This window comes from Cyphellophora attinorum (genome assembly GCF_001299255.1).
Source record: "Cyphellophora attinorum strain CBS 131958 chromosome Unknown Contig16, whole genome shotgun sequence".
In the NCBI taxonomy this organism is placed as follows: domain Eukaryota; kingdom Fungi; phylum Ascomycota; class Eurotiomycetes; order Chaetothyriales; family Cyphellophoraceae; genus Cyphellophora; species Cyphellophora attinorum.
Window position 1 is genome coordinate 586,098 of NW_017253244.1, and position 22,732 is coordinate 608,829.

The 22,732-nt window shown below is 54.4% G+C and overlaps 10 protein-coding genes across 10 annotated transcripts; 7 read left to right on the top strand and 3 right to left on the bottom strand.

The window, feature by feature from the left end:
* Positions 1–59: 59 nt before the first annotated feature.
* On the top strand, positions 60–896 carry AB675_4671 (Spherulin-1A; the record flags this gene model as incomplete). The annotated part of the gene is made up of 3 exons (XM_018144826.1): positions 60–564; positions 615–790; positions 849–896. 3 exons carry the CDS (start codon positions 60–62, stop codon positions 894–896), a joined length of 729 nt encoding a protein of 242 aa, XP_017999108.1.
* A 491-nt stretch (positions 897–1,387) lies between these two features.
* AB675_4672 (uncharacterized protein) lies at positions 1,388–3,364 on the bottom strand (the record flags this gene model as incomplete). The annotated part of the gene is made up of 2 exons (XM_018144827.1): positions 1,388–2,938; positions 2,993–3,364. 2 exons carry the CDS (start codon positions 3,362–3,364, stop codon positions 1,388–1,390), a joined length of 1,923 nt encoding a protein of 640 aa, XP_017999146.1.
* A 911-nt stretch (positions 3,365–4,275) lies between these two features.
* AB675_4673 (uncharacterized protein) lies at positions 4,276–4,974 on the top strand (the record flags this gene model as incomplete). The annotated part of the gene is made up of 1 exon (XM_018144828.1): positions 4,276–4,974. One exon carries the CDS (start codon positions 4,276–4,278, stop codon positions 4,972–4,974), a length of 699 nt encoding a protein of 232 aa, XP_017999032.1.
* A 273-nt stretch (positions 4,975–5,247) lies between these two features.
* AB675_4674 (uncharacterized protein) lies at positions 5,248–7,390 on the bottom strand (the record flags this gene model as incomplete). The annotated part of the gene is made up of 3 exons (XM_018144829.1): positions 5,248–7,024; positions 7,070–7,157; positions 7,204–7,390. The coding sequence occupies 3 exons, from the start codon at positions 7,388–7,390 to the stop codon at positions 5,248–5,250; spliced, it is 2,052 nt and encodes a 683-aa protein (XP_017999034.1).
* A 635-nt stretch (positions 7,391–8,025) lies between these two features.
* AB675_4675 (Serine/threonine-protein phosphatase SIT4) lies at positions 8,026–9,288 on the top strand (the record flags this gene model as incomplete). Its single annotated transcript, XM_018144830.1, has 2 exons — positions 8,026–8,179; positions 8,228–9,288. 2 exons carry the CDS (start codon positions 8,026–8,028, stop codon positions 9,286–9,288), a joined length of 1,215 nt encoding a protein of 404 aa, XP_017999073.1.
* A 409-nt stretch (positions 9,289–9,697) lies between these two features.
* AB675_4676 (putative ABC transporter ATP-binding protein) lies at positions 9,698–12,316 on the top strand (the record flags this gene model as incomplete). The annotated part of the gene is made up of 1 exon (XM_018144831.1): positions 9,698–12,316. The coding sequence occupies one exon, from the start codon at positions 9,698–9,700 to the stop codon at positions 12,314–12,316; it is 2,619 nt and encodes an 872-aa protein (XP_017998964.1).
* Positions 12,317–13,239: 923 nt separating this feature from the next.
* Positions 13,240–14,022, top strand: AB675_4677 (uncharacterized protein; the record flags this gene model as incomplete). The annotated part of the gene is made up of 1 exon (XM_018144832.1): positions 13,240–14,022. The coding sequence occupies one exon, from the start codon at positions 13,240–13,242 to the stop codon at positions 14,020–14,022; it is 783 nt and encodes a 260-aa protein (XP_017998998.1).
* Positions 14,023–14,710: 688 nt separating this feature from the next.
* Positions 14,711–16,526, bottom strand: AB675_4678 (putative HC-toxin efflux carrier TOXA; the record flags this gene model as incomplete). Its single annotated transcript, XM_018144833.1, has 3 exons — positions 14,711–15,045; positions 15,120–16,263; positions 16,314–16,526. 3 exons carry the CDS (start codon positions 16,524–16,526, stop codon positions 14,711–14,713), a joined length of 1,692 nt encoding a protein of 563 aa, XP_017998925.1.
* Positions 16,527–17,341: 815 nt separating this feature from the next.
* Positions 17,342–19,191, top strand: AB675_4679 (uncharacterized protein; the record flags this gene model as incomplete). Its single annotated transcript, XM_018144834.1, has 3 exons — positions 17,342–17,478; positions 17,621–17,683; positions 17,742–19,191. The coding sequence occupies 3 exons, from the start codon at positions 17,342–17,344 to the stop codon at positions 19,189–19,191; spliced, it is 1,650 nt and encodes a 549-aa protein (XP_017999107.1).
* Positions 19,192–20,204: 1,013 nt separating this feature from the next.
* Positions 20,205–21,347, top strand: AB675_4680 (Cell wall protein PRY3; the record flags this gene model as incomplete). The annotated part of the gene is made up of 3 exons (XM_018144836.1): positions 20,205–20,881; positions 20,933–21,225; positions 21,280–21,347. 3 exons carry the CDS (start codon positions 20,205–20,207, stop codon positions 21,345–21,347), a joined length of 1,038 nt encoding a protein of 345 aa, XP_017999121.1.
* Positions 21,348–22,732: the final 1,385 nt, after the last annotated feature.

Genomic DNA, 22,732 nt, shown 5'->3' on the forward strand with positions numbered 1-22,732 from the left:
TAAGAAACCAAGGCATACTTCGATACCTCAAGCTTCATTCCTGAAACAACCTTAACGCAATGCTCCGAAACCTCGCTACCGTGACCACGTGCCTCACCCTCACCTCCGCTGTCCCCTTCTTCCCACAACTCCAACCCCGCCAGAACGAGAACCAACAATCATATCCCGACAACGGCACCCTAGATGACGCACCCAACGTCACAGCCCTGACCCGGCCCAACCCATCATACACCCAAGACCAACTCACCCAGATCAAGCTCGCCTACACCGCCACCGAGCGCATGACATTACTGAAGTCGTACGGCGACCCCAACGACTACTTCAAGTTCGACCTCACTCCGAATGGCTCAGCATCAAACGCCGCCAACGGTCTCGGCGGGCAGGGCTATCTCGCTCATGTGGGCAACTACCCAGTCCTGATGGGCACCGGCTTGTCAGTAGCCATCGGCTACCTCAATCCCTGCGGTCTCGACAGCATGCACATCCACAATCGTGCAACCGAGATGGTCACCCTCGTCGCCGGCACTTCCCTCAAGACTGGCTTCGTGCTGGAAGACGGCTTCGGTAGGCACCTCCTGCCCCCATTCCCCGCACCTCGCTAACAAATCTCCCAGACCTCCCAATCTACACCGAAATCGGCCTCTACCAAGGCACCATCCGCCCCCAAGGCAGCATCCACTGGGAATTCAACGACAACTGCGAGCCCGCCGTCTTCGTTGCCTCCCTCAGCAACGAAGATCCCGGCGTCTCCCGCACAGCACAAAACTTCTTCATCAACAACGCCACAGTCGTCGACGCAACTTGGCGTATCCAAGTTGGCTGGATAATGTCAATATCACCGATTACAGGGCGCAGCTGCCGGCGGCGTTTGCGCAGGGGGCGAAGGAGTGTTATAGCAGGTGTGGGTTGGTTTATGATACGAATCAGGCGGGTGGGATTAGTAAGTGAGTGAGGGATGATAGTGGGATGATTGATGATGTTTGTATGTACATAGGTATATGTGTCCTACAAAAGCGTTGCCAGTTAAGGCGGTAAGGTAGTCATACAACCTTTCCGAATTGAAGATGCCAGTCTCCTGAGCTTCAGCTGGATGACTGTCACTGGACACGTCCAGTCCAATGTGAGGTACCCGGACAGATGTCGTCTTCGTAAAACCCGATCAGGTCTATCCGGCCCAGTCCTCCTCCACTCTGCCGTTGTCATCAACTCGCTTTTGAGCAAGTCGAGTGACCTGGTCCCGCCCAGTTATTCCGGCAGGCGCCGACAGAATTGAGTGCAGCCAGAAGTTTGGTATATGGATCCCACCAAAGGTGGCCTTTTCTGATACAGCTGCTACGACTCGATAATTTCGAGGCGAGATTTGGTTCAGATCGTAGCTGGATGATCTTCAATCGAAGAGGTTGGCGAAGTCTGTCGCCATACCGCTATGTTGCCACAAGCCCCCTGTCGCCATGTATTTAATTGCCCACGTCAGATCCATGGCTGCGACCGGGTCTGAAGGTCGGAGTCTCTCTGCCTCCAGACTCATGTGCTTGGTGACAGCTTCCGTACCCGGGCGGGTTGGCAGTTTGTAGAGCCGGTCGAAGCATCGTCGGTAGTAGCTGGCCTTTATGAGTCGCGGGAAGTCTGTTCCAGCGGCGGCATCCAGGACGCGACACCGCCGCCCGGTGCATAATTGTATCAGCGAGGTCACAAACTGATACACTTGCAGCGTATTGGCGAATTCAAATGTACGAGGATGGCGTCCACGTCTGATGATGGGTTCAGATCGATCCCAGGCTTGCTCTAGCATCTGATTGAACGCCTGCTGGAAGAAATACCCCACGTATTGAGGAATGGGGCGCGTTCGAGGGTCGACTACCACAATCAAGTCCTGAGCCTGCTCGGCGTTTTCGATTTGGAGCTCCGGTACACTACGCTGTTCCAACCACGCAATCAACTTTCGACATGAGGGGTTCTCCTGGTCGAATGCATACAGCTCGCATGCTGCAAGATAGACCTCTCGGTCAATATCCAAGTCCCAAGGATTTGAATCGCAATTTCGGTCAGCCTCAAACCAAGCAAAGCGCCACAGCTCTCTTTGGTCAACTTCACCAAGAGGATGGCCTATTATGCTCTCAACGAGGCTTCGTACCACAGTGTTCGGCATGGAGGCGTCGCACAGCATTGCGCGACCTCCTCTGCGTCGAAAGCCGGTGAAAGAGGGAATGCGCTGCTTTGCCGAAACCTGGCGACCGCCTCTTGTGCCAGTCAATAGACCGCTGCCGAAATGGTATACGGAAGGAGAAGTATCGATGGTCCCATTCTCATTTTCCGAGAAGCTGTATGTGTTGTCTGCCTTCTCGATCTCGAATCCGACCGTGACCTGGACCGCTGGGGCCTTTTCCCACCCAAGGAAAGCTTCGCCGCGCAAGATGTCATAAAGCCAGTCCAGGTCAAGTTCGACGGCTTTATGGATCGGGAGTTCCCTCGATCGCGTCAAAACTTGCAGAAGAAGTCTTCCTGTCCATAGCGCCTCTTTGTCCATCAGTTCGGCGAGATTAGAGTGCTGTCTTCGCGAATGTCGCACGAATGTGTCGATCCGCAGGGTTCTGAGACTTGTCAAAGCCCTGAAGAAATCGTCCATCAAAGTGAAGGAGTTGCAAACGGTTGAAGGAACGCATAGCTGAATGTGACGGATCTCTGCGATTTCCTTGCACTGTGCCAGCAGCAAAGCCACATCGGTCGCAGGCACTAAGACTGTGGCGTGCTCAAGCATGGCTCTCTTTGCATCTCTACTGTGCTTCTTGCTAATTCGCGTGAATGGAAAGCCGTCCCTCCACCAGGCGAGACGGTCCGGAATTCGATTAGTTGCAGGGGACTTCTTGAAGGTGACTCGAGTGCCGACGAAGATCTGGCGCCAGATGTTGTCGAGAAGTTCTTGAGGTAAACCGTCGAGCTCGAGCTCGATTCGACGCCTGGTCCCGATGGGATGCTGCTATTGCCGCGATACTGCGCCGGCGTCGCGTTGCAAGTTGGCGAGGTGGGCGTACGCTTCGCGTTCTTCGGCGGACATTGGCACCATGCGTCTGACGTGAGCGGGGTTTCTAGCTCGGCGCACGCGAGGGTGATCTCCGGCGTGAGCCTTTTGGCGTTTGATGCTGAGTTTGTTGCTGTCTGAAGTGTTAGCCGTGTCATCGATGGCTTTGCGCTTCCGGAGAAGGAACATGATAGCGCCGACACCAGTGCTTACATCTGCGTCTCCGTCAAGATCAGCGGTGGCGGAATCAGGATTGGTGGAGGGATTGAGTGCTGTGGCCAGGTTGTCGGCAACCGGAGTGCCGCTGGCTTCAGCCATGGCGTGATGGCTGTCGAAATTGGACATGACTGTACGTCGAGTTGCTGATTCTTCTGTTCCCTGTCCGCGAGTTCAGGGACGAGGTTGACCGAAGGAGTGAAGAAGGGAAGGTGCAACTTATAAGGCAGAACAAAATTTGACTTTTACTTGTTGGCCTGGCTGCCTGGAACCGTGTACTCCGTATACCACCTTTACCTGCTCACAATAGTCATACTCTTCATATGTCAAAGCCAAACCTTACCTATACCTCGTAGACACATACTTCGCTGTTGTGAGCTGTCGCCTGCCTTCGACGACTTCAATCAGTCTGCGTCATAGGTGCTGTGGTACTTGCCGCATAGAGCCGGTGAACAAGTCATCGATGTTGTTGGGCTTGCAGCGGTAGCTCACAGCCGAAGAGCAAGATAGTTGTCCATTCCGTTAGAGTTCAGGCTGCAAGCCCCGTTGCATGTTACGAAAAGATCGCCCAGGGAGACATTGATGCTGTCGAAAAGCGGTAGGGTTTTAGAGCTGCTAATTTAGCGATCGTCCGTGATACTCAAAGTGACCTGGACATCTTTCAAGGAGCGGATGGAAGATGTAGGAGGGAGAGTTAATGTACGCGGAGTTGCGAGAGACCTCGAACCGAGAGATTCGCTCTTCATGCTTGCCCTAGCGACCTAGATGCTCACGTACCTTCGGCAAGTACGACCTACTCATGATGCGCGGCCTACCCGGATGATATGGGAGGGAAGAGCTACTGCTTGATCAAGGAGGAATCTCCATCGTATCACCGTTGCAGCAGTGGGACGATTCGGGCCGGTCAGAAAATCTTGCAAAACGTGCCTACCAGCACCACCGGTCTTCTTCTACACCACGTAGCCTGTTCGACCCGCAAACTTTCGTCAAATACCCAAACTCAGCAGAACGACAGTATCTCGGGACGCCCTCGAGCAGTCATGGCCAGCCCCAAGGATATCACCGCCCTCCGCATCCGGATCATCACCCACATGAACAAGGACCACGCCCGCTCCCTTCAACTCTACGCCCGCCACTACAACCACCTCCCCGCCACCGAAGTCCGCATACCACCCAAACTCACTGAGATCACACCCAACTACCTCATTCTCACCACTTCCAGCCCGGAACGTCGGCTGTTGATCCCGCTCGAGCCACCCCTCCCAGCTAACTTGTCGGGCGCGAGGGAGCGGTTGGTGAGTATGCACAACACCTGCCTCACCGCCCTGAACCTCTCCGACATAGTCATCACCGAGTACCGCCACCCAACGAAATGGTGGGAGTGGTCAGCGGGCTTCATGGTGCTGCTCATTCTATTGACGTTCCCCTTTCGCTCGCACATCCACCCAGATTCGAACTCCCTGATCAGCAAGATCTGGTCAGTGGGAGGGCTCGCGCCGTGGCACGCGAAGCTGGCGTATGTTTTGGCCCCGTTAGTGCTGCCGGCGGTGTGGATTATTCATGTTGGGGAGGTGGTTGGGTGTATGCTGCCTAGGTTGAGGAAGTATGGGGTGGAGGCGGGGAGTAGGGTTTGGTGGTGCTGGATGGGGGATTGCTTTTTGGAGGGTGGTGGGGCGTGGTTACGAGTTGATGGGATGGTCAGGGAGGCGGGGGAGAAGAAAGCGCAGCAGAAGCACTAGGACAATGCGAATGGCCAAAGAATGAGGGTCAGACATGGGGCGTGCTCTTGAGACTCGGGGTTTATAGAAATCAGCTTGTTGCCATTCAAGGTTGTGAATGGATGAAGCTAGAATTGCTAGATGGGCTGAAGTGCGCAGCATGTGATACGACTATGTCCGATCCAAAGCCAACAGCATCGCTTTCTGTCGTGACTGGGCCAAGCCTGCATCACCTTCTTTGAGTGTCATAGTTGTGCGTTCTCACTTCATCACTTCGCGGCGTCGGTACTAGTATTACCTCGGGTTCCAGCAGCAGCCGGAACGTGCTGCCCTCGACGCAGCTACAGCGGGCGCAGAGCTCTGGGTTGTCGCAGGTGCCGATGCAGACGTGGCAGCTGTAGCTGGAGCAGTAGCAGTAGCAGCAGTTGCGCCTGCTCCACCAGCTGCGTTGGCACCTCCTCGGCCACGATTTGCTCCTTTGCCACGACCGCCACCTCCGCCTCTCCCACCAGCTTGAGCATTTGCCGCGCCTCGGCCACTGCGACCTGCACCTTGTCCGCCTCCTCTATTGGCATTGCGCGGGGCTGTTGGAGGTGTTACTGGAGGTTGTTTGGCTGGCTCTGCAGTGCCCTTGCTTTGGACGCTCGGAGCTTTGGCAGATGCGACTGCTGGTGTTGTTGGCTTAGCGGTCGCAGGTGCCGCCGTAGGAACCGCCGGGGTCGCTGCAGCCGGCGCCACGGGCACGGGCTTAGGACTTGCGACGGGCGAGTTCACCTTCGCGACATTACTAGCAATTGTGGCCGGCACAGGCGTTTTCTGCGCGGCTGTAGTCCTCTTCTGAGTGCCCTTATTGTTCTCGAGCACCACGACCTTAGCTCCCTTATCGCCAACACTGACTGGACTCGCTCCCATCGCTTTCTTCAACGCCTCGGGGGTCTCGAAGTCCACGTAAGCTAGGCCCTTCTTGCGATCGATCTCGCATCTAGTGACTGTGCCGAACGTGGAGAACACGGTACGCAGCAGTTCTTCTGTAACGCCTTGGCTGGGATTTGCATGTTTGAGGAATGCGGATGTTGCTCCAGGACTCGGTTGTGGTGCAGGTTTCTGTCGAGGTGGATTGATGGCCTTAGGTGCGACTGGAGCTGTGGCTGGGGCGGCCGAAGCAGCAGGTGCATTGTTTCGAGCTGCTCGAGGGCCCGTCGGTGGTATAGTGGTCGATGAGGGTGTAGGCTTCGCGGCGGCTTTGGTGGGAACTGCTTTCTTCTCTTCGGCGGAAGGCGGTGCCGGCTTATCTGCTGGTTTCTCTTCGGTCTTATTGCCTGTTGTAGCTGATGCCGGAGTCACGGTCGCAGAAGCGTTGCGTGCTGCTCGTGGTGCTTTAGGGGCAAGCCCAAGATCTCGTTGTATGCGGGCAGCAGCACTGATGTTGGCTCGCTCTCTCTTCGCTGCAGGCCCCGCCGCTGCTGTTGGCTCTTTTGCTGGGGTCTTAGTCTCGGTCTTGGGAGGCGTAGCAGTGGGCTTCGCTTGTATCTGAGCGACGGATTTATTGATCGCCTTCACAGCTTCCTGGCCGGCTTTAGCGACTTTTGCTTTCTCGGGACTGCTAGGTGCGCTCTTAACGATGATCTTCTCGGTCTTAGACGGCTTTGCCTCCTTAGGGTCCTGCTGTCGTGCTTTGGCGCTCTTCTTCTCGGCAGCTTCTTTTGCCTTACTGGCCTTCTTCTCCTTTAGGTACTCTACGAGCGGTGTAGTCGTGGCCTTCTCCAGCGGAGTCTCGATATCGACTCCATTCGGCGCCTTGTTGATCGGCTCCGTCAGCTTCTGTAGGAAGTCTATAAATTCCGGATCCTGGTCAATTGTGCCTTGTCGGCTGTCGTTCTTGGCGCGTCCGCTAGCAACTTTGTTGTACGGAGCGAATTCCAGAGAAGGTGGGCCAATCAAACATGGATCACGAGTCGAGTTCTTAGCATCCTGAAAGGGTGTCTGCCTGACTTTGTTGTTGAGCTCGTCAATCAGAGACTGCTCCTTGACTCTCAGGTATCCGCGCGCGGGCACTGATGGTTTCGATGGACTTGGCGACGTCAGTCATGAGCACCGAAAGAGACAATTGACTCACTCTCTCGAGATTTTTCCCTCTCTGAAAGCAGCCCAATCGACCTTGCCATTACCAGCCTTCCATTCATCACCAAGTGCATCCCAGAATTCTGTCTCCGTGAGACCAGGCGCTAACCGGCGTATGATCAGTCTGACTTTTGGGATTGGTGTCCTTGGTGATGATCTGGCTGGACGGGGCCGGACTTGTCCTTCCTTGTCGCCGCAGCATTGATAGGGAGGACACCCGCGGCACGACCCTTGGTTGCCATATTGCTATATACACCGTCAGACCGAATGTCATAGGATAGTCAAGATTGAGAAGAAGTGTAGGAATTGGGCCCATGTTCATAGGTTGTGTTGTGTATACTTGGTGCAGTAGAGCAATCACAGCAGACATTGAACGATCAGAGTGGCCAGCGGGGAGTCACTTTCTGTACATTCACTGAAGAGGATGACCACAAAACAGTCAATGGGAATCTGTGACTTACAGCGTTGAAATTGTTCAATCATTAACGTGCATTCACAAATGTTCATGCAGTGTCTAGAGTTATTGAGCCGTGGCAGGTGCCCGGTGTAGAGTGGTGAATATGGAAGGCTGTGATTCAGCCTTGTCATCTCTGCACTATATATTTGCGGAAAAACCTTTCCCCGTAGTGCTCTTGTCTCTCACCACAAACTCCGTCTAACGCCGTAGTCACTATGTCCCGCTCCTCTTCCCCCGACCACGAGTGCGACGAGTTGTACTTCGACCCGCGACAGAGCTCCGCTCCTGCCTCGTAAGTATGTCCATACTACACGGTGTATACTGCTAACCCGTCGCTAAAGCCCTCCTGACCTATCTGTCCGTCGTTTTGTCGTGTTTTCTGGTCGTGCTTTCAACTACACCGATCTCGTCCGCGGCCTCCGCGTTGGCAACGATCCTCCTACCACACAGCGGGCTCCTGGATCGCTCGTTGTGCTCGTGTCTGCCTCACGGAAATGACGAAGATAGCAGTCCCGGTGCCGGGTCCGGCGCGACTCAAGAAGTCGGCAGGACCGGATGAATGGCTGGAAGCGGCGAAGAACTGCAAATACCTCTCAGAATATCACATGAAGCAGCTCTGCGAGATAGTCAAAGAGTACATGATGGAAGGTAAGAGATTCAACGAAGCGACAGCGAGACAGCACTGACCATACACAGAATCAAACATCCAGCCTGTATCTACCCCGGTCACAATATGCGGCGACATACACGGCCAATTCTACGATCTCCTCGAACTCTTCCGAGTCGCCGGCGGCATGCCGAACGAGACCGCACCACAAACACCCGTCACACCCGCCAACATCATTACCGCCGCCGACATCGAACCTCCCTCGACCATCACCGACCCCAAACTAAAGAAGAAGCTCAAACTTGGAGGAGCACAACATCCTGACTCGACTGGCGAACAAAGCAGCGAGGTCAGCGATGCAGAAGACATTCCATCATCACAACAATCCGATACCGAAGGGGAAAAGTCCGAGTCTGGAAATGTCATATCCCGTCGGCAGAACGCCAACTTCATCTTCCTCGGCGACTACGTTGACCGCGGCTACTTTTCACTCGAAACACTCACCCTCCTACTATGCTTGAAGGCAAAATACCCCGAGCGTATCACACTCGTTCGCGGCAACCACGAATCAAGACAAATAACACAGGTCTACGGCTTCTACGAAGAATGCGTGCAGAAATACGGCAACACATCAGTGTGGAAGGCATGCTGTCAAGTGTTCGACTTCATGACACTCGGAGCAATCGTCGATGGCAAGGTCCTTTGCGTTCACGGCGGACTCTCACCAGAGATCAGAACGCTCGATCAAGTGCGAGTCGTTGCACGAGCACAAGAAATTCCACACGAAGGCGCATTCTGTGACCTGGTTTGGTCCGATCCTGAAGACGTCGAAACATGGGCTGTGTCACCTAGAGGTGCTGGCTGGCTGTTTGGTGATCGCATATCGCAAGAATTCTGCCATGTCAACGGCCTCAGCCTGATTGCTCGAGCACATCAACTTGTCAACGAAGGCTACAAGTACCACTTCAAGAGTCAAGACGTCGTCACTGTCTGGTCGGCACCCAACTACTGCTACCGATGCGGCAACATGGCTTCTGTCTGCGAGGTTGGCGAAGATATGAAGCCAAACTTCAAGTTGTTCTCTGCGGTCAAGGATGAGCTAAGACATGTCCCACCTTCTCGTGGTGGACGTAATGAGTACTTCCTCTGATCGGAAAACAATCCATGAAAGGCTGCACACGAAAGGAATGACCAATGAATTGTTGATAGGCATGGTTTGGGACAAATTCTAAAGGCCGAGACGGCATTGCATGTGGATGTGAATATCATGGAGCATAGCGACGGCGTCCACGGTGATCCTCTTCGAGCTATCTGTGACAGCTCAGATAGCTGTCGATCCAACTAAAACGATACCCATTCTAAACTCACCTCTTCCATACTTCTGTTTAACTGCTAGGGGACCTGTAGCTCCATAGCACTTACCAATGATCCTCGGCTGACGTCGTTGTTGCCATTTCTCCAACGAAATTTGTCTACACGGACGTCGCGAACACGAACTCGACCTCGATCCGTGCACAGTGCAGTCGGGAGCGGTTGTGGTTGGTAGCGCTGCGCAGGCGATGGGAAAGGCAGGGCTGCACTTGCCCAAACGTGTCGCGTCGTCGCTGATCAACATACGCAATGGTACCTTCTTTCGCGAACATCCTGCCTCCGTTGCTGATGCCTATCGCAACCCACCTCTCTTCCCCAACCTGAACTTCCAGGTACCTCTGATCGAAGAGCACCAAGGCCAGGCGCGGTGGCCGCCGCGAAGCAAAGAGCACTGGGCTGTCATCTCCGCAAAGGGCGGCACTGCGTTACTCGAGATTCTACGCGGCGCCCATTTCTGCGAACCGCTCAGCGCGAGGACGTTCCCATACCTCACTTCCGACGCCGTACCCGAGGATCATCGCACCCTACGCATTCCGTCACGAGCAATTCAGTATGTCGGATTCAATCCTGGGCAAGGCAACGCCCTCGGAGCTGGCATTCAAGGTGCCTATCTCAGTGCTCGCTATGAGAGCCGGCGCTTGACAGCAGAGGAAAGCGACTGGACCGTTAGACAGTATTTGAAAGGCCAGACCACACTCAACCCTACGCAGCAAGATGAAGAGTCTGTCATTGACGATGCTTCTGTCAACCAGGTCGTCACTGACCTGCGACTGCACAAATTGCTTGACATGCCGGTCAGTAATCTGAGCAATGGTCAGACACGGAGATCCAGGATTGCCAAAGCTCTGCTCAGCAAGCCCCTACTATTGCTTCTCGATGATCCTTTCATGGGCCTGGATCCACCCACTCTTGTCAAACTGTCGCCTATGCTGAGAGATCTGGCATATGCATCGGCGCCCTTGCTGTTGCTGTCACTCCGGCCGCAAGATCCGATTCCAGACTGGATCACCCACCTTGCGGTCGTTGGCGATGAGTATAGCATCTCGTCAATCGGTACAAAGGAGTTTGTTCTGGCCCGTCATGCGTTCTGGCTTGACACATATGACAATCCTGATCGATACTCTGCCAATGCAACCATACTACCGCTCGTCAAGAAATTGACGAGAGCGTACGGCCCGCCTTTGTCTGGCATCAACGAGGCGTTGACCGAGAACGGCATTGAACAAGTCCGCATTCGTGAGGCTGATAGACAAGTTGTGAGAGGCACGGAAGCGAACTCCCTACTGAGGATTGAGCCTACGCTGGACAACAAGACAAGCTCGAGTCTCTTGGAGATGCTGAAGACGTTCTCCACGCTTCCATCTCATGGGTCAGAGACAGATCACGGCACATCAGTTGGCCAAGACGAGCAGAAGACGGAGGCTGCTAGCTCCACTGCTACGAGCAATCGTAAATTGGGGCAACCTCTGATTGAGCTGGAATCCGTCGTTATCAAGTACGGCGACAAAGTTGTTCTTGGGCACCCATCACCACAAGCGGGGCACGATAAGGCCGGCTTGAATGTCACGATCAGCGAAGGCACACGACTCGCACTTATTGGGCCCAACGGAAGCGGCAAGACTACATTCTTATCTCTGCTCACTTCGGACCATCCTCAGTCATACTCGCTGCCGATCAAATTCTTCGGCAGATCGCGCCTGCCACAGCCCGGTGTGCCAGGTCTTTCATTGTGGCAGATCCAATCCCGCATCGGTCATTCCGCACCAGAAGTTCATGCCTTCTTCCCGAAGTCTCTCAGCGTGCGACAGGTGCTCGAGTCTGCGTGGGCAGAGACATACGTATCTAAACCAAAGTTGAGCTATGCTCGTGATCAAACGGTCGATGCGTTTCTCTCTTGGTGGGAACCTGAACTCCGCCAGGATTGGAAGCCAGCAAAGATCCCTCCGCGATTTGTAACTCGCAATAAGCCTGTCAACATTGCTACGCGTGGGCTGCGCGAGCTCATCGAATATTCGTATCCGCCCTTCATCAAGGACGAGAGTAGCCGCTGGACGGCCACTATGACGAACGTGTTCACGCAAAATGGATCATACAAACACTCTGCGAACCTTGACTGGGCCGATGACACATCCACCCATCGTTTCGGCTTGCTGCCATTTGCTGCACAGCGGCTCTTACTGCTACTTCGCGCCATCATCAAGCAGCCAGATGTTCTGATACTAGACGAAGCATTCTCGGGTCTGTCATCCTTCGTTCGCGACAAGGCTATGCTTTTCTTGGAGCACGGTGAGACGAAATACTTGCCGGGCAGTCCTGATCTGGCTTTCATGAGAAACGACATGGTTGACCCGCCTTCTCACAACGGCCAGCCGATCGACAACAAAAGGATTCACGTCAATCGACTTGTTCAGTCAAGCGACTCCTACTTGCATGCGTATCTACAGAGCATAGAGAAATATGACCAGCCCGGCCAAAATTTCAGCCCCAGTATGTTGAAAGACCGAGGTTGGGAAGTCCAAATGGCAGATCAACTGCTGGAATATTCCAAACGAACTGCACAAGAACGTCTCGAAGGCGCCAGGAACTTGGGCTACGACACGCCTACGTACAACGGGCTGACTGACAAGCAAGCCTTGGTTGTAGTAAGCCATATCAAAGAAGAAGTTCCTGCCATGTGCGATGAGTTTATCAGGCTTCCGGGCGAGGAAGAAGTGATCGAGGACAGTCGAGCTGTTGAGATGGGGTACGTTGGCCGCGGTGGCATCAGTGACAAGTGGAACTGGCTTTGGCAGTCGCGGAAAAGCTGATCTACGGTCAAGAACGCGGTGTTCGACGGTCTCATCTGCCACAACACGTCTTGCATCCTAACACGCTGACTCGCTGCGAATGGTGCTTCGCTCATACAATAGGTCCCAGATTTTGGCTCCGAGGAAGGCAACAGTCTTGCGTCCATCATCGTGCTGTGGGTTGCGATGTGCCACGAATGAACTTTCTTGGTGATTCGCGTTTGCCCGGTCCGCATGAGCAGGCTCTGTCGTGCTGTTGATTGGGAAGTAACACATATGAGCTTCCATGGTGACTGGTCGCTGCATGGTGCGCTTGGGCCGGGAATATGACACGACAAACACCGAACCCACTGTTCAACGAGACAGTCTCGGGTCGTGTTGCTGTCGCAAGGAACATAATCGACTGCGACAAAGCGGTGATTCTCTATTCTGGAGTGGCATTGCAATGTTCCGGCTCTGTCCCGGCCCAATGCTTTGTTCAAAGAGTTGTCCCAGAATACACTGGTTTTCAAGACATTGATATCGAGCGCCCGATTCTTCTGGATCATCGCCTGGGTGATTCAGCGTTGATTCTCCGGCGATCCATTCGTCTGGCGTTGTACTTCGGATTGTTCTGAGTCAACTCACTCGTCTCGGCAACGTTGAGACCATGTGCTTTGTTGGATTGAAACAGGTTCGTAAGTGAGATCGAAGAATGGGACTCTGTCTACCATTTGTGGCAGACAGTGCTCAGATGTGTCGGCAGAGGCTGGACAAAGTGTCGCTCAGTTGTGCGTCGACGGCTTAAAAGGAAAGCGATCGCACATCCAGAGAACTGCATCTCACAGCACAGCAACCATTTTAACATTCCCAACACCGATACACACACACACACACCTATCAACTATTCCGTCGCAAATTCAGCATACCTCAAAGCATCCATCTCAAACTCTTCAACAGCCAAGATGAACAACGGTGCCAACCAGAACCCCATCGCCAACCACCCGGCCGGCTTGATGTTCAGAGGTGCCAATGACAACATGTATGCGATTGACCTCAATGCTGGACTCGTCATCGAATTCGCCGCGAACAATGGTAACAATGCCAACAACGGCAATGCAGTTGAGGGCCCGCTACTTCCAGATGGACATGCAGACCAACTTCTACCAAATCTCGTCGCCAATGATATCCCGCCGCCCGCTCCGCAACCCAATCCCGTGGTCCAAGAACGCGCAGGTCTTCTCCCGCCCGCACTGGAAGCACTCCTCCACGAAGTCGAACTCGGGTTCGCCCAACCTGGGCCCCATATGGGACCAGCGCAGCAGCCCCATCCACAACTCAACACCTTCCCGTCCGCCCACTACCACATCCCCTCCGTCATCTGGCCATATACCCCCAACGCTTCCATGATCGGCGATATCTTGAGCAGCTACTCAGCAGTCCCCCACCCGCAAACCATCCGATGGAAGATCGATGACGCAGACCATCTCTCCTGTGCGATCTGCCGTGAAGACTACATCGAGAGGGATGAGATGGCGGTGCTGCCGTGCGGCGCGGGCAGAAGGGATGGGGCGGAGCCAGGGTGTGATGAGGATGGCTATCATGTTGGGCATAGATTTCATCTGGAGTGCTTGAGAAGGTATTGGGCGGCGAGGCAGGCGGAGGGGGAGGTTCCTGATGAGGAGGTGTATAGGATGAAGTGTCCGATGTGCAGGCAGGGTTACCGATGGACTCTGGACAGGGCTTAAGCGGCGCTTTTGGGGGGCGGATGGGCTCGAGGCGCTGGATGACGCGGTGCACTGAATGGGAGATCAGATGGTATCAGGACCTGGGCGGCTGGCTTTGACAATGCGAGTGTACTATATCAGTACCGTGATAGACAGGACATAGAGCGACTAACATCAGGAACATATTTGCAGCCTACAATCCGGTGTTCCTACCACCAAATTCACCTGTGTGCTAGTACGGAAGAATATAAATGCTGCAAATCAGTCACCCAAAACCGTAGAATTACTACCAGCTCACATCGGGCGGCTCCCTTGTCCATGCAATGTTTCTCAACTTTGCTTCTTGACGTACTGACAGCGTAGAAGTGCACGGATGCAGCGAGCTTGAACAAAAAATTCTCTGAACTAACCATGATGCTGTCTTGTCAGCCGGTGTTGTGAAAATCGGCATCCTAGTCATCCGGTCTCGCGAAGCGTTGTCCACACCGAGGGCGCATAACAAAATCGGAAGCCCGGAACATGTCATGACCACGTCTAATTAGCCAGTTCGGTCTATTCTAATGTGCTGATAGTACACAGGATCATTAAGTGGGGAAGTTGGGCATCGACCGCAAAAGCGAAACCTCCCACAGGGCAGCGCCCTACCCTCTCTCTATACCTGCTTCCAAAACATCCTGCCTAGAAACGCTGGCCCTGTGAGACGCAGCACTCACACCATCCCAACTATAGGCGCCTCCTTCCCCTCCTTCTTCGCCTGCTTCGGCGTCGGCAGCCTTCCCATCGGGATCCCGAAACTCAGGAGGAACGCCGTCCCGGCGAATGCGATGCTCACTGCGAATGCAGCGCGGATTCCCGTCATGTAGGCGTCGAGGACTCCGGGGAGGGTGTCGGGGCCGAATACATGGCGGAGCTCGGACGCGCCGGTGAGGAGGACGAGTTGGGGGGAGACGGTAGGGGCGGAGGTGGGGAGGGTGCGGAGGAGTTGGTTGAGGAAGGCGGACTGGCCTGCGGAGGAGGAGAAGGCGCCGCCTAGAGTGTTGAAGACTGGTGGGGCGTGTTAGTGTTTGGTTCGGGTTGGGGGTTGGGAGGGTGAGAGATAGGTGGAAAGGCGGGCTTACAGAGGAGATTCGCCGAAACGGCAGGCAGGTCCTCTGGGCCGACGGCGGATTGGGCGAGTGTGACGCCCTGCATGATGCCGAATGCCATGACTGCGCCAATGAAGAATTGCAGGCCGACCCAGGTGGCGGTCGTGGTGTGCAGGTCGAATGTGTAGATGCATCCGACCGCGACGGTTGAGAGGCCGGCGCTGGCCATCATGGTCTGCCAGATCAGGCCTGTGGTCATGACGAACGCGCCGCCCGCTAGAGCGAACACTGCTGCTGCTGTGACCAGGGGGAGGTTGTCGACGCCGGACCGGATTGGGCTTGCTCCAAGTGCGGACTGGAAGTAGATGGGGAGGTAGAAGAGGAGGACGATGTAGCTGCCCATGAAGAAGAATTGGAAGGGGGCCACGACGGAGAGGGTGCGCTGCTTGTACAGCCGCGGCGCCATCATCGCATATTCCCCTAGCCAAAGCTCCCAGGCGGCGAGAGCAGCGGCAATCAGCACGAAGCCCACAATTAACCCAATGACGACCGAGCTGCCCCACGAGCGGGAGACACCGCCGTACTGCAGCGCCAAGATGAAGCAGGTGATGGAGCCCATAGCGAGGGTGATGCCAACTGGGTCGAGGTGCAGGAGCTTCTGGTACAAGGGGATTTGAGGTGGTTTGGCGGCGGCTGGGAGGCTGAAGAAGAGGAAGACGCCGACAGCGGCAGCCCCGCCGATGGGGAGGTTGATGTAGAAGCACCAGCGCCAGGAGACCTCGTCGGTGAAGACGCCGCCCAAGACGGGGCCGAGGCAGGCGGAGATACAGTATGTCATGGCGATGAGGCCCATCATGAGGGGTCGCTTGGCTGGTTCGACGGACAGGGAGATGATGCTTGTTGCGCCGATTGAGAGGCCGGAGGCGCCGAGACCAGCGATGGCTCGACCGACGATCAGGGTGTTGGAGGAAGGGGCGACGCCGCAGATGAGTGAGCCGACTTCGAAGATGAGCATGCTGCCCATGAAGCTCCATTTCATGTCGAAGAACTTGTAGACTTTGCCGGCGGAGCATTGGGAGGCGCCGAATGTCATGAAGTACGCGGCTGCGTACCATGCCACATCATCCAGTCCGTTGAATTCGGCTGTGATCTTTGGTATAGCTGTACCGACAATGGTCTTCAACATGGATCAGCACATTGGCAAGGTGGTCTGCTGGGGAAGCTCACCTGGTCAATGGACATCAAGAAAGTGGCACTCAAAGTGGCGGCAGTAAGGACGAACAGCTTGAGTCCGCGAGGATAGCCAGCTGGCGGGACATCTTTGGACTCCTTGATGGACTTGTTGCTCGCACTATCGCTGCCATCGTCTAAGCTCTTTTTCGAAACCTGGACGTCGGCGTCTGGCACAACAATGCTCTCCTTCTCCGAAATGTTGGCCATGATTGTCTGCTGTGCGAGTAGTTGGTCTCAATGGCTGCAGTGAAAGTCTGAAGAGTCCCGATAAAGCGGGCTGTACCCTTTATACTTGGCCATAACGTTCTCCTCTGCTTGAGTCCGATCGGATCTAAGGGGTGGCTTTTGATCCGAAGAAGAATTGGCTGAATAATTCCCGGTGGACTGGTATGGCATTAACGATCCTCCCTTTCATTAGCTCGCACCGTTCGACGTATCGATACGCCGTTAGAGGTACCAGCATCCGAAACAGGGCAACGTTGCTCGAGGAACTTCGAGAAGCAGCATGATTGGTTCGGCCGGTGGAAGAGCAGTCTACCAGGCGTCGGGCGAATGTGTCGTGTGCAAAGCTTCTGCCTTGCGCCATTCCTCTCGGCGTATGCTTAACGTTATTGAGCATAACTGAGAGGAAGACAGTAGTGGTCGCAAGGCAGCGTGGCGGATAGATGTTCGCCCATGGCCGAAATAAGGTATCCAGTTTCGAGCCCTAGCGCCGGCGAACGCAATCTGGATCATTGAGCCGAAGGGCATTCTTGAATTGTTAAGGTAGAACTTTTGAGCCGGCGGTGATTGGTCGAAATGAACGTGCTCGAATCGTTTGGCGAAAGTCGCCGCGATCCGAGAGGCTCAAACCTGATCGGAGTGGACCCTTCCGCCCACGCCCATCGTCTTGAGGGCGGACCTGATCAGTCAGCTACGATACGTCGCTAGAGACGAGCGTTCTTGAATAAAGAAGAGGCAACGAATCCCAGCCTGAGAAAAAGTATCTTCTTCGATACTTGCGTCGACAATTCATAGCAAACATGATCATGCAGCTGGCACCGCTGAAACCACGGATGAGCTCGTCCGTCGTGTCGAGTACTAAGTCCGAACCATGGATCATGCCACAGGCCAAAGACTGGGAGTCACAGTATGGATTGATCCGGCAATTATACGTCTGGTGAGTGGTGAGGCAGTTCGGTACTCGGAGTATGGCAATAATGGTTGCGATCCTGCACGATCACAGTCTGGCTGAGCTCAGGCGATACCAGTGCCGACATTGATGGTTACATGAAGCGGAGATGTTGACGAATGATTGATAGTGAGCGACGAAAACTGCGATATGTCATCCGATATATGGAAGAGCAATATGGCTGGAGAGCAACGTGACAGGCAACCCAAGCTCACTCAGTATAGCCCATGCTGACGCCTGGTTCGCTGCAGACCACAGATGTACAAGAAAAGATTCTCGAAATGGGGCTTTGCGAAGAATGTGAGGCATGCTCACCAGAGTACATCTCCACCGAGCTCGTCATCGAGTCCCGACGAGGATTCATCCGAGGCGAGGGAAGTCGTGGACATCAGAGAACATGCTGCTGAGCCAGTCGTCGGGCTGTCGCAACGGAATGACGCTCTCATGCTTGAGTTTCTGGTCAGTGTCAGAATATGGACCATGTCCTACTACGACTCTGAACGCGCAAAAACCGCCCTCACAAGACATCCGACGGAACACTTGCCCTTGCTGTTCAGGAAAAAGTCGTCCCACAGACAAACCGTCGGGTGTACGATGAGGCTCCTGATTGATCTCCTACGCCGGGGCCATGGCGTTATGGCTGGCAGAATGGCGCGAAAGGCATTCCTCCAGCTTGAGGAAATGTTCGTCCTGGAACCTCCAGCATTGCTCTGGAATATGACCGAGCTGTTTCACTACGTGCTTGTCACAAACCAAGCAACACTCTTCTACCTTATGTTGAGCCACTTAAGGGCCTTGGCAAAGGATCGCATGCCGTCGACTCACCCAGTTGCAGTACTATTGCGTGCTCTGCAACAAGTAATGGCGGATTTGAAGAACGAGCATCTTGGTGGTGAATGCTGCCCGCCGGACCTTACCAAGTCGGTGGCTGTGAAAGCAGTGATCGATGCACTGTCACCGTTGATAGCACGAGGCTGGACTATCAACGCCGATATCCTCTTTGATCGATACGATACGCGGCTGTTCGAGATTTATACCAACATTCACTGGTATGCGTGCTCAATCGAGCCGCCCCCTGCGTTGGTACGCGCGGCAACGGACTGGTTCGAAGACGGCAACGTGCTGACGATGGACTACACAAGTCCATTTGCAATCAAGCCTGGTATAGCTGACGTTGGTGAAGTGGCTGTTGGCCTTAACTCATTCCCGACGCTTGCACAAAGACAGCTTTACACCAGGAGCATAAACGTGCTGCGGAAACGTGGCCAAGATCTTGTCAGAAGGCAGCAAAGGGATTCGCCCCTGCTGTTGCCAATCTTGGCAGGTCTTACCTGTGCTAAGGTCGGCGACATGGTCAGCTCAGGTTCTACCTTGGAAGACGCAGATGGAATCATGACCAGCCGCCAGTTGCAAGCAGGCGTAACGGCGTGTATTATACGAACATTGTTGGATATTATGGCAGACTCACCAGGTGATCCGGATGCGCCGAGTGGAGCTGATCTGCTGGAACATCTTCGGTATGTCATTGAGTTGCGTGAGTACCATTACGAGGAGTCAAACCCGCAGACTATCCTCGAGATGTGGTTACTGCGGGACGAGTTGCTGTCTCAGGGATTGTATGACCAAGCGGACGAAGTTGAGAATCGCGCATTCGAGATGCTCGAAGAGTTTGTAGACGAGATCCCGGTCGATTCTGCTTGAGCACACGCAGCTCTTGCTGCCTTGAATTGTCGAGCGACTGCTGGATAAGATTGATCAATTATGCTTGCGACGATACCCAAGATTTGCTCGTGGATGAGAATGCACTAGTTGCAGTTCGGGCGATTGAGAAGTGCGGATAAGATCATCCACCTACCACTTTCTTGTGTGCCCATGGAAAGGAACGAATCAGTCGCGCCTGTTGCTGTGGCATTCTGCTTACCTAACACGCGTTGCTCCTTCCCTTGGCGGAGAAACAACACTTCTGTAAACCTTCGACTTTTGACAGCGGACTTCCCACTCTACCACTTCCGCATCAACACGGCGACTGTGACCTCTTGCTGCCGTCTGTTGTTGGAACCATGCAAAATTGCAATCCTTCACTATCGTGGATCATGGCGATGAGACGATACATCGCGATGTACACATCGGCTGCTGGCGGTAACAGCAGCTCGATGATCTCCCCATTGTGCTACTGTAACCTGAACCAGTGCATGCAACTCTTGTGATATCAATCCGACTTTCGACGGGAGGTCCCCTCAGTCCATCCTCGTCAGAGTAGCTCTGCCTCAGAAGCCTCTCCCGACAGCCTCGAAGCATCACAAAATGTTTCAATGTGCGTCACACCCGGCCAACATCACCGGCTTATGGGGTACGTCCCACTGCTAGCAAGTATTCTATCACATTATGCTTTCTTCGAAGGAAATTATGAGAATGGGTTCTCTCACCATAACAGTCAGATCGAAGAGAAAGAAAGGTGCGGGCTTGCCACGAAAGGTCCCCACCCAGACCTTCCGTGGAATGCTGGCTGAGGTATGTGCAGAACAACGTTTCGACAATAGGCGATCGTTGCATTTCAATCTCCCGCAGGGGTTTGTGCACGCATGCCTCGACTGGGCTAGATAAATACACCAGCGCCCAGCACAACCACTGCGCGAGAATTCCAGGGCGAAATCGCTATACTTTGTGAGATTCGCGTCGTCCTCGTCCATTCGTTCAAGTCACTCCTTTACATCATGAAGCATTCAATCATACTAGCATTTGCGGCGTCTGCGCTTGCTCAGAACTACACGACACCAGCTTGCATCGGCGTTGTGACACAGACCATATACGAATACACCACGATATGTCCCTGTTCATCCACGACTTCGACCTTGGCGACAAGCGTGAGCACCTTGAGCGGCGTCAGCACGTCGAGTGGCGTTAGTACCTCGAATGGCGTCAGCACATCGGGCGGCGTTGTCGGGACCGGTGTTAGCAACGGCCCTGTGTTGCAATCCACGACCACAACTACCTTGTCCAGCGGCAGCAGCGCGAGCAGCTCCGGCCTCTCCGCGAGCTCAGCCACAACTGCAATCGCACCTCCCTCTTCGACGTCGGGTACACCGTCCTCGGCCACAACAACCAGTCCCGCTGTCGCCGTCAGCTCGAGCACGACGACGACTACAACCGCCACGACCACATCCAGCGTCGCCGTACCATCGGTGTCTGTACCTCCTGCTGGCAGTGTCCAGGTCATCTCATTGAACTCTCTTCCAAGCGGAGACAGTGGCTCAAGTGCCTACATTGCGCGAGCATTGTACTCGCACAACCTGCATCGTGCCAACTCGTCTATTGCTGCGCTGACCTGGAGCGATACGATGGCTTCCTATGCCCAGACTGTTGCATCTTCATGCGTTTACGCACATTCTACGTGAGTCAGGAAACACATCAACGGTTGAACCACATATTAACAGCAGTCTAGCGCAGGAACACCCGGCGGTTATGGCCAGAATATTGGAGCAGGATTCACCCCCGATCAGATTCCGGTCATGATAACCAACAACATGTATAATAACGAGATCAACTACTATCCCGGCCCTTACGGCTCGGACAGCGTCGACACATCAAACTTCGGGGCATGGGGCCACTTTTCTCAAATTGTATGGAGAGGTACCACCGAGGTCGGATGCGCCACACAATATTGCCCCAATGGACTGGCCAACGCGGGTAGCGGCGTGTTGCCGTACTTCACAGTGTGCAATTATAATCCAGCCGGTAAGTGGATAGCATTTCCATGGCATGTACTGCGAGACTGACCGACGCGAACAGGCAACTACGTTGGACAGTGGAGTAATGTCGCGCAGCCCCAGGGTGGTGGCACAGTTGTCTTCCAGTAATACTGAGCTGTTCTTGCGCACAGCCATGGATGCTCGTCGCGTGCAGCACAATTGTTTGGGGCCATTGCGTCTTTCGGAAGCAGCGATGAATTTGCACAGGGAAGGACTGGAGGGCAAGCATTGATACGCTGGAGGGACTGCTTCGGCAGCGACATGTCCTGACAGCGGACTGGGAAGGTGTTACATGCATAAAGCTCGCCAATCTGACAGCCTGTCACGCCTATCTGAGGCCTGATCCGAAGACCGGTGTCGCCGTTGACAGGCACCTGACTTGCATCGTTGATTGGACTTGGCTGTTGGTGTCAGGCGTTGCAGCGTTGTGGTCGGTCTGCTCATCATAGTATTATACATTTTGAAATGTGCTGCGAGTTTTCGAGGGCGCCGTCCTACAGAGTGAAGCTCGATTTAGCACCGATTGATCATGCTATGAGAACGTACTCTTCTGCATCGCTCCAAGAAGTTCGCGTAGCACCTCTGCCACTCGTTCACACAACAATTCCCGTCGCAGAGTGTTCGTCGATGCATTGCTGACAGAAGTACGAGGCCTGCACTGCAATGGCAGGGGATGCTGCCGGCTGGAGTTGCCCCGCGCCGCAGCTGCACCCAACACGGGCAGGCGCCACTGGCCGCCTGGCAGAAAGCGAACTTACCAGACTGATGGGCCACCCAAAAGGGACGGCAGGTGCCATCGCTTCGGGAGCGAGCTTGACGATAGACGCATGGTCATCATCAAGCTGTAGCTGCAAATATTCAATCTTCAAGGTCTATTGACGCACTTGTATTTCCATTTCATTGACTTTCTCTACGACAACTGTGAAACGCCATGCGCCATCAGTGATGATGTTTTCAAGCTTCGAGTACGCCATCTTTGGTGCCGCCAAACAGGCCCACCAGCGGCCTGATTCAGATCCAGACTCGCCCCAAAGTCAACGATCGTGGGCAGGGATGTAGGCCATCCTATCCCGAGGCGGCATCGCTTCCAAGCCTCGATAATAATCCTCCGCCATATTGGACCTTTCGGGGGTCACCCTGGTTGCCGCGGCGGCGGGCAGTCCTCCAGATGATCAAAAGAACGATCTGCCGAGGGCTCAGGTCCATTCATTCACCTCGAGTCTGTTCGTTTGACCTTCGATTCGCTATCAGTGTTTTTGTCCTGCAGCTCTGACAACTTCAGCGGCGCCCAACGTGAAGCCACAGCGGTCTCTCGTAGCCGACTTCAAGCTGACATTTCTTCTTACTGCGACTCAAGCAAGCTTTCACCACCCTTCCCACCGCCGTCACCACTCAACGCTGCATGCGCCTCTGTGACAAACACAACATGCTACGGCTGGATAAGCCGCATAGCACTCTCAAGGCGCATACCTGTTGTTTGTCATGAAGAGCTC